Source organism: Pteropus alecto, unplaced genomic scaffold (genome assembly GCF_000325575.1).
Source record: "Pteropus alecto unplaced genomic scaffold, ASM32557v1 scaffold67, whole genome shotgun sequence".
In the NCBI taxonomy this organism is placed as follows: domain Eukaryota; kingdom Metazoa; phylum Chordata; class Mammalia; order Chiroptera; family Pteropodidae; genus Pteropus; species Pteropus alecto.
The window spans coordinates 9,727,370-9,737,165 of record NW_006441061.1 but is presented as its reverse complement, the minus strand read 5'-3'; the positions used below and the strand labels follow the sequence as shown (position 1 = coordinate 9,737,165).

Genomic DNA, 9,796 nt, shown 5'->3' with positions numbered 1-9,796 from the left:
TGGGCGGGGACGGCCAAGTGGCCCGCATGAAGACCCAGCTCCGGCAGGGGGCAGGGGCCCGCCCGAGGAGGGACTCCCGGCGGCCCCACCGCAGACGCGGACTCACCATTTCGGGGCAGCCGACGCCGTGGAACCGGCAGGGCACCCGGCACTCACCGCAGGTCCTGGCATGGCCCTGGAACTAGAAGGAGTGGCGTCACGGAGGCCGCTCTCTCCGCCCGGCTGGGCCCACACGGGCCCTCTGCCCTCTTCTCTCTCATTGGACCGAACCCCAGCAGCCCATCCCACAGCCGCAGCTGCACACGGGCACGCACACCCAGGCTGGCACGCACGTGCCCGCAGGGTCGACGGCCGAGGTGGGGCAGGCTGGGGGCCCGACGTGGGGGCCGACATGTCGGAACACCTGTGGAGACCCCGTCTCCACTGCACAGCACACGGGCCGCGTGCAGTCAGAGGCCCCATGGGGTGCCCTGGAGCCAGAAGCCTGGGCTGCAGTCGAGCCGCGAATGAGGAGGGGCTGCTGGGACCAGGGCCCGGACACCCACATGGCCCAGAGCGGTGCTGGCACAGGAAAACGCCAGGACCCACGGAGCCCAGAGAGAGGCGGCTGCGCAGTCACATGGCACCTGGACGCAGCACCTCCAGGAGGGGAGTGGCCAGGGCACGACCTAAAGGGGCCTCTGCTGCCGTCCACCGGGGGCCTGGAAGGTGAGACCAGTCCCCCAAACGCCACAGGGTGACACGAGGAGAGTACACCCAGCTCTGAATTAAGGTCAGAAACTGAACGGTGCCCCCACCACAGAAACAAGTCGAACGCCACTAAACAAAGCCAAGGACAGACGACTGCAACCTAATCTCTAACGCGTAGTTCCAAACCCAGAGGAAGCATGGCTGGAAGCCCCGAGAAACACAGGCGCCGCAGACTCTCACCAACGCGAGAGATGCAGACAGACGTCAAGCAGAGCAGCGCTCGGCCATGTTCAGGGCCTGAAAAAGCAGCTCAGAACTACCCGAGACGCGCCCCACCGCCAGAGGGCGAGACCCCGAGGGTCGGACGTCACACTCCGCTGGCAGGTGCGGGCCCGGGAACCCTCTGCAGATGGGGTGGCTTCTGAACCACCGGGGCAGAGCGGCTCTGTGCTCTGGCAGAGCACGTGCGTTCCTCCCTGGCTTCTCGAAGGCTCCCTGCTCCTAGGGCTCCCTTTGCAGCCATGTGACCATTTTACAAAAGTACAAGACAACTTTCTTCTCAAGAACAATCTGAAAAACTCAGGAGCCGAGAGAAACGAATAAGCTTGAGGCAACACAGACCCGGCAGCTTGTCGACTCAGAAACGACTTCGCGAGGCGAAGCCACGGCAGCCTGCGCGTCCTCCAACGGCTGGAGGAGCGGGAAAGAAAACTAATCGCCACGCACTGCGAGTGTGGTCGGCGGTGACCCTGGTCCGTGTCACGAGGCTATCGCAGGCTGTGGGGTACCCCGTGACCCACTGCGCTGATGTCACCAGCTTCTCCTAGGCAAGAAGCTGTAGCGTGGGAGTAAAAGCCTGAACTGGAACGGTCAAGTGGGAGCCCACAGAGCTGGGGCTCCTGCCGCCTACCCTCGAACCTGCACAAGTGGGGGACAGGCGACCTACGCCCTCGAACCTAAAGAACAGTCCAGTCTGGGTCTCACTGCGCACTCTACCTCTGCCCAGGCTTCACTGTTCCCGTCACCAAAAGCTGAATAAAAAAGTGACCCATAGGCGGCCCCCAACACTCTCCCTGCCGTGACACCCCCACGTGACCCCACACTCAACCCTCTGTAACCTGAACCCCCCATTCACTCCCACGTGACCCCTGACACTCGCCTCACGTGACATCCCACGTGACCCCCGCCCCCACCCGCCTGCGACCCCGCACAGGCCGTTGCTCCTCCCCTGGGCCTCGAGTCATAGCCGACCGTGTGCGCACAGGCCCCGCATGCCAAGGCTGGCGCCCGGCCCGGCAGGGCTCAGAGGCACCAGGACACGACTCACGTCTTCACGGGGGATCCTGCTGCCACAGTCGTCACACGTCACGGGGAACCTGGGGCAGACTTCGTGGTGCGCCTTAAAGAGAAGCGGTCAGTTGTGTGCGGCACTGGGGTGTGCCAGGCCCATGGACTGGGCCTGGCGTCGCTGTCCCCGGCATCCTGGGGCCCGTGGTTCCCCCAGACCTCCACCCCAGAAAGGTGGGGAACACTGGCACCCCGCAAACACCCAGGGGACTCTCAGAGATCTCAGCAGCTCATCTGGGGGCCTCCAGGGCAGGAGGAGGGCACCCCTGCTGGAGGCCCTGAGACGGGCCAGCGAGATGGAAGATGCCGCTCTGACCCAGGCACGAGGCTGGCGTGACTGTGCCCGGCCTGTGAGCAGCTGGAACATCTCTGAGACTCTGATGAGACGCCACAGGGCCCCACTGTAGTCTGGCCCCAAACAGCCCTCTAAACCTAACAGTCTACAGGAAGAGGGGACAGAGGAACACGTTAAAGACACCCTGGGACGCGATCGGCCAAGGCGGAATGGCCAGCCTCTTTGATGAATGGCCAAGAAAAAGAAACACCCACAGGGAACCGTTTAATCGACGAACGCTTGCAGGTGCCTCAGTGAAATGCAGGCAGGACCATCTGGGTCCTGCTGCCAATAAACTAATGTGACGGATGCTTCAGACACAGAGCGCACGAGTGCCCGTGAACACGTCACTGTCCAGACGCGGCAGGAACAGACAGCTCTGTGCAAACAGAGGCGCCCGCCCCGCCCTTCAGAAACACATTTGGAAGAATTTTTGAGACTTGTTTAGAAACAGTCCGGGGAAGCCGGAAGCAGCCTGGCCTGCTGTGACACTGACACAATCGAGTGAGGGTGATGTGATCTCAGTAGCCCTTCCCTGTGTGTGAACTTTTCTCAAATAAAACAGCTTCTCGAAATGACTTGGGCTTTCACTTCACACCTAGTTCGCACCGAGAACGCTCAGCCGCCACGGTGACGGCCACCGCCATGCTGGCACCGACGCGCCCGCAGCCGCCTCACCTCCACGCTGGCCCGGCAGCAGGGCGCCCCGCAGTGCTGGCAGCTGAGGCTCCTCTCCGGGCACTCGCGCTCCGCGTGGCGGTCCCTCTCGCTGAGGCGGACCAGGCCTTTACACGCCGGACACTCGGTCAGCATGAACGGGCAGTGTCCTTCATGATAGCTCTGGCAGCAGAGAGAACAGTGTCAACAGAGCACATGGCAGGACACTGTGGGCGACCACACTGTGCCATCTGTGCAGATGGCCACGTGGCTGAGGCTCTGGTGTTGGTGCTGGACCGCTGGGACCCCATGTCAACCCGGCAAGGGTCAGAGGTCAGGACCAACTTCAGCTGGCGGTAGCCTACTCACACCCCCAAGATGTCCCTCCCTGCGCCTGACCCACGGGGACACTGAGAGGATTGCTCCAAATGACGTTCGGGGACCACATGCACCCTGGCCAGTGATAGGGGCTGCGGAGGGTGGGACAAGGGACAGGGTGCAGAAAGGCAGGAGCAAAGGGAGAGCACCCAGAGAGGGAGCAACGGAGCCGGCTGGGTGCCAGTCAGGACAGGCAGAGGAATGACAGCAGATACGCTATGAGAACAGGCCGCAGGGGCCAGAGAGGCAGAGAAGACACTGACAGAGCCCAGCCTCTCACGCCCACACCCTCGCTGAGAGCCGGCGAGCTCCACCCTCCCAGAGCGGATGGCTAGTGCCAGAAATGTGGCCGGGAGGCCCCGAGGTGCAGCCTAAGGAGGCGGGGTCCCAGCCTAGGGCCCTCAGGGTGACAGTGTCCCGGAACAGGCCGGCAAGGCCAGGCCTGGGAGGATCCCAGGAAAAGCCAAGGCGCTGCCTGGAAGGAGGCAGTGGGAGGACAGGCTCAGGTCCAGGGTTCAAGAGTCCGGCCCGGATCTAGCCCAGCCTCAGGCTGCCGCTTTGCCACGAGCGAGCCGAGGCAGACACATCCACGGCTCTGAGCAGCAGGGCACTGGGACGGGACCTGGGACCGCGGGCCTCAAGGAGGGCTCGGAGGAGAGGCAGGAAGGCGGGGAGGCCTGGCCTGTGCCCGAAGCCAAGTGGATCTGCCCCAGAACCAGACTCCTGCGAGGCCAGGTCAGCCCCAGTCCCCGCCCAGCCCTGTGGAGCTCTGGCTTAGCGGCCGCAGGCTGGACAGAAACCGTAGGCAACTCCAGTTTGCTGTGAGGGGAACAGAGAAGGGTGTGGGAGGCAGAAGACCAGGAGCTGCAAATACGCTTCTTTCTTTTTAATTATGGTAAAATACACGTGAAATTGACCATCCCCACCAGGGTGAGCACACAGCTCGGTGGCATCCGGCACAGTCACAGTGTGTGTGGCCATCACCACCATCACCTCCAGGACTTCCTCATCTTCCCAAACGAGAACTCTGTCCCCATTAAACTCTCACAACCAGACCCTCCCCTGGCCCTGGCCCCACCGCCTACTTCCTGTCTCTGTGGATCTGTCTCCCTTGGGGACCACCGTGAGTGGGGTCCCACGGGATTTGTCCTTCTGTGATTGGCTTCTTTCACTGAGCACGATGTTACGTTCCACACTGAACACACCGGGGCTGGTCTCACGTGCTGATCGGGACGATGCGGAGGAAGGGAGCCTGCCGGGGAGGCCAGCTCTGCTGTGGGGACTGGGGCAGCGCAGGGCCTGCCTGGAGAGCAAGGTCCTGAGAGGTCAGGCAGGAGGAGACCCCAGACGAACTGGTCTGTGGCCCCACAGCGTCACAGGTGCGTCCCCACACACGGGCCGCGTCTCCATCCCTGGCGACTGCGTGCCTGCTTGGGCCGAAGCTTGCCATTCGGGAGTGAGCAACAGGTGACCTCCACAGACGCAACACGAGTGGCACCCACTGGCAGTCGTGGTGTAGGGACTTCAGATGGAGTGACTGGCGGCACCCACGTCTCTCACAGGACCCCACAGCACATGCCTCCCAGGGCAGGCACCCCTGTCCCTGGGCCTCCCGCCTGATCACCCGCAGATCAAACACTGAACTCGCAGCACACCTCCCTGGCGACCCCGACGCTGCAGCAGCACAGAGTGGGATCTGGCTCCCCAGGGAGCAGCCTTGCGCGGCCCACCTTCCCCAAGGTCACTGGCAGACCTGGGCCTGGATCACGCTGAGCAGGAACTACCAATCCTCCCCAAAGGGCCCTCAGCAAAGATCTGGCACGTGGCACAGAAGCTGCCGCCCACGTTTCAGGGCCACTGTGGAGTGTGCTCTCAGCCAGGGGAAGTCCCCAGGCGATGTGGGCCTGCGCCAGCCCCACATGCCACCTTCACGAGCCACAACAGGCTCCATCGGGTGCCAACTGCTGGGAGACCTTCAGAGAGACATGCCCGCTTCAGAGAAATTGGTGTCCACTCAGCCAGGGCTGCAACTGAATGTTGTGGGGGGGGCTCCCACCGCCTGGCTGGGCCTCCCAGCTGTCTCCCCTCCAGCTGGTGTCCTCTCAAGGCCCCGCCCCGGAGGTCCGACTGTCCCCCACACTCCCGGAGCAGCCGCAGGGTGGGGGTGTGCAGCTCAGCGCTCCATGGTGAGCACTCGGCAGGCGCTCCACAAACACCTCTGAACACAACTGGAGTTTTAAATCACAGCTCTCAGGAAATAACGTCATGGCAGAGGCAAAACGTGTCCAAAGGCCAAACGGGACTCCCCACCTTCCCACACTTTCAACAAATGGCCACGTCAGCGTCTCACGAGCCAGCCGGACTCTGAGCTGCCCCAGGGCGAAGGGGGAGCAGAGCCCCCTCGGGCAGAGGTGGCGGCACCTGTGTGCCCAGCTAGTGGTGCTCCCCACCAGCCACGGCCAGCGAGTGTCCCAGAGCAGCACCGCCCTCCCACATGACCAAGCCCAGCTCTCGGGGACTTTCCAGAGTTTGGGGCAGCCAGGGACTTTCCAGCTTGTATGCCTGCCGGCCAAGGTGAAGACCCAGGGCTGGCTGCAGTCCCTGCCCTTGGCTAGAGGCCCTCAAAACCGCCTCCTGCACCCCAGGCCTGGGGACAGCAGACACCTCAGAGGAAACAGGAGCGGGGGCTGGTCCACCTGTCCCCGGGGTTCTCAGTCCCCTCAAGAGGCAGTCCCCACATGGCCTGCCCTCCCCGGAGAGACCCTGACCTGAGGCTCGCTCTCTGGACAGCCAGGCCGCATGGCTGCGGGTCCAGCACAGCATCGCTGCCTGCGCAGGGGCAGTGTGCCGGCCTCCGGGGGGACAGGGCCCAGCCCATGGAAGGACATGGGGCACTCAGAGCGGCGGCACCTGCAGGCCCCTCACGTGCAGCCATCTGCCGCAGACACAGCCAAGCTGCCCGCGGGCAGGACACGGCAGAGCCCCAAGTCGTCAAGTCAGTTCTGCGTGCAGGTGGCGGCACGCTGGCCAGGGCCCGCCCCTTGCCCCTGCCACCGAGGCGCGGCACTAGCCTGGGCAGCGCTGGGCGCGAGCGCGCCAGGGCGCCACACGCAGCCCCCGCCCCACCGGCTGAGGCTGCACTGGGCAGCACCACGGCCTCTCCTCGCTGAGCCCGACCTGTCGCTCTGCGCCACTGACCACAACCCCCTCCCCAGCCCCCGACCGCCACCACCCCACTTCCTGTCTGAGTCTGCCTCCTCTGGGCCCTCATAGGATGGGGTCCTATAAGCCCCGTCTTGCTGCGGCCGAGCACACTCCCCCAGATCCGTCCTTGCTGCTGCCTGTCAGGACTGCCTTCCCACTTTAAGGCTCAATGACGTCCCATGCTGGATACGACACGTCTCGTCTGTCCCTTCGTGTGCTGGTGGACTTGGCCACTGTCAACCTCCATGGCCAATAGCCGTCTGCGACATCAGTTTCTAGAAGGCATCTGTTAAGGCCAGGTGATGACCAGACCACTGGACGAGCGTTGGCAGCCAGGTGCCCACCACACGGACCCCACTGTGCCAAGGCACGGACACGAGCCAGCCTTGCCTGGCAGAGACAGGCCGCGGAGGAGACACACACACCGGCCGCTGACGCTGCCCCTGGCCAGGTGCCTCTGTGGGACTACAGGACACGTGTGCACATGCCTTCTGCAACTTCTAACGTCCACACAATTCCAAATAAGAAAGTGCTTTCTCTGAAGACACGATAGAAAGATCCCACCAAGAAAGCGAGCTGGTGTCCTGTGTGTTTGGGGACGTGCTGCAGTGGCACTCTTCGGCTGGCGCACACTGCTGCCACGCCGTGGCCCCATCCGACAGACTGGGAAGCCGGAGCACGGAGAGGCAGCGCCCCTGCGGCCGCCCCCATGGCACGGCCCGACAGTGTAGCCCGAGAGTGTAGGTGGACGTGCAGTAAGTGGCGGCCGCACCCCCTCGCGCAGACAGGCGGGGCTGCGCCCTGGGGAGGCCGTGCCCTCGCGGGGAGGCCCTACCTCATACTCTTTGAGGGTCCCCTTCCAGGTGCAGCCGTGGTTGGGGCAGACGGCCGGCAGGCTCTCCACCTCCCTGCGGGCAGCATTGTCTGGGAAAGCCTGGGGAGAGAGCACCCGCGGTGAGCCTGCGCCCCGCGGGTAAGCCTGCGCCCCACCACCCCTGCACGCCCGACTCCGGACAGTGGCTCTCAGGGCCTCTGGACCAGTCCAAACTCCAGACGTCGCTGAAGCAGCCAGGCTTTCTAGCTGCTAAAGTGGCGGTCCCCAACCTTTGTGGCACCAGGGACCGGTGCTCCCGTGAGAATCCAGTGCCCAGTGATCTGAGGTGGCGCTGGGGAGCGGCTGCAGATACAAAGTTTCGCTCGCTCACCCACTGCTCACCTCCTGCTGTGTGGTCTGGTTCCTAATAGGCCACGACTGGCACCCATCAAGGCCCGGGGGACTGGGGAACCCCCAACCTGCCATCGGTGTCATCAGAGGAAACGCTGAAACATTTTCTGTTTGACGTTTTTAGTGTCAAGGCTCCCAACTCACCGAGCTGCTCTCTAAAATAGAAACGCCGTCCTCGTATATGCCCTCGTGCACGCAGGCAGCGCAGTTCTGGGGCCCGGAGCTGGCGGGGAGAGGGGAGGCCTGTGTGAACCCGGTGCCAAGCACACGCAACGCGCCTGCTCGACCCTTGCCACCCGTCCCCAAGTCAGCGACAAGTGCACGTCAACGACGTGACAGTCAGAGCATGAACAACGGGCAAAACGATCTGCTCCCGCGACCACGATCACCCCCACTGTGAACAAGGCGCTGGACCGTGGGACCCGGAACGTGGTGCTGGCTCGTCCCACCTCCTGCCAGCCCGCTCAGCACGGGTATGTCCTGGAGCAGCGCGCCCGGCGGTGTGCATGGCCCCGTCCAGTGTGCATGCGGACACAAACCACCTTGGACGGTGAATACTCCACTGCACCCCGCACCCCCAGAACGGCATGCCACGTTTCAGGTTACTGACTTCATGCTCTCCTCTGCCAGGGTTTCGGAGCCCATCTCCCGTGGATGCGCGCCTGCCTGGAGTCACCTCCCTGGCCAGCACGGCCCAAAGGCCGAGCCCGCCCGCCCGCCGTACCTCAGGATGCTGCTCAGACAGAAGGAGCAGTAGCGGTGGCCACACTGCGCCTGGAAGGGCCTGCGCAAGACGTTCTTACAGGCCGAGCACAGGTACTTGTCCTCCAGCTTGGTGCCCAGGACGGTCTTCGAGAAGCCGGGCTGCAGCACATCTAGGGAGCTGGGAGGGGTCACACTGGCCGCAGCCATGAGAGCCGCGCCCCCCGCGCACCACCAAGGCCTAAGGAAGAACAGAGGGCGTCACGGCAGGTCCCGCGAGGCGCCCCGACTCCAGAGTGGTCCTCCGGGGACAGTGGCCCCTGCCTAGCCACGGGGAAGGGGTCTGAGCCGTCAGGCTGATCGTAGTCAAGAACCTGAGCAGCAGGGTTTGGGCGCTCTGGGGAGCCCTGGAGACGATCCTCGTCCAACTTCCTGTCACAAACATGGAAACCAAGGCTCAGCAGAGTGGTGACCTGCACACCCACACGCCTGGCACCCGCACACCCACCCCACAGGCCCCGGACCAGCCGGCTGTCCTCAAGGTCATCAGTCCAGGCTTCCACCCCCAGCCCGCTTGCTGTGACCCATGGACGGAGTGTGTGCCTGCGTCTTAGCACAGAGGATGCCACCTTATTGCCAACACTAGTGACCAGCTGTCCTCGGTCGTCCCTGAGGGTCCTACAATGGTGATGGCTTTTACAGTAGGTCTTACAAATCAGCCTGCAGGGCCCAGGAGGTGGCCACACCATCCAGCAGTGTCTCCCACGCCGGCCTGGTGCCACCACTCTGCTCCCCATCCACCAACTCGTGTCCTCCCTTTAGAGCCACCCTGTGCTGTCCACTAGGCTTTGGCAAGGCTGCTGAGGCGAGGCCATCAGGGCCGGCGACTGGGGGGGGTTCCCACAGCACTCAGAGACCTTGCGTGGGGCTCGCTATTCAACATCCACACTCTCAGAAAGCCACAGGAAGTGGCTTTCTGGCCCCTGAAAAAGTGCCCAAGAGCCCCTGAACATGAAGCGCTGTCCCCAGGCAAGCTCGAGACCCAGGGGCAGCAGCAGCCCCCCCTTTCCCGCACGCCCCTGGGCGCACATCCCACGGGTCCTCTGGCGGACGCATGCGACGTCCCTTTCCAGGAGACAGTCTGCGCAGGGCAGCGAAGCTGTTCTTACGCTGTTGCACTGTCCTAAGTGGGCGCGAAACCACAGGAAATGGCGACAGAAGGTGTCGTCCAGGCAAAGCCATGGCCCCCAAGGCTTCCA

The 9,796-nt window shown here is 63.8% G+C and overlaps 1 protein-coding gene across 2 annotated transcripts in view; it reads right to left on the bottom strand.

Moving 5' to 3' along the window:
• The window catches only part of TRAF2 (TNF receptor associated factor 2), a 14,111-nt gene extending 5,137 nt beyond the window's left edge, over window positions 1-8,974 (bottom strand). Inside the window, exons 1-6 of one of the 2 annotated variants that reach the window (XM_006918122.3) lie at window positions 8,560-8,806; window positions 7,980-8,058; window positions 7,446-7,544; window positions 3,050-3,211; window positions 2,018-2,089; window positions 107-181 (exon numbers count right to left, since the gene is read on the bottom strand). In XM_006918122.3, coding sequence (XP_006918184.1) covers window positions 107-181; window positions 2,018-2,089; window positions 3,050-3,211; window positions 7,446-7,544; window positions 7,980-8,058; window positions 8,560-8,747 — 675 coding nt within the window. In that variant the 5' untranslated portion in view covers window positions 8,748-8,806. Of the gene's footprint in view, window positions 1-106; window positions 182-2,017; window positions 2,090-3,049; window positions 3,212-7,445; window positions 7,545-7,979; window positions 8,059-8,559 lie in introns of both variants that reach the window. The other variant, XM_015594216.2, reaches the window with a different exon arrangement.
• Window positions 8,975-9,796: the final 822 nt, after the last annotated feature.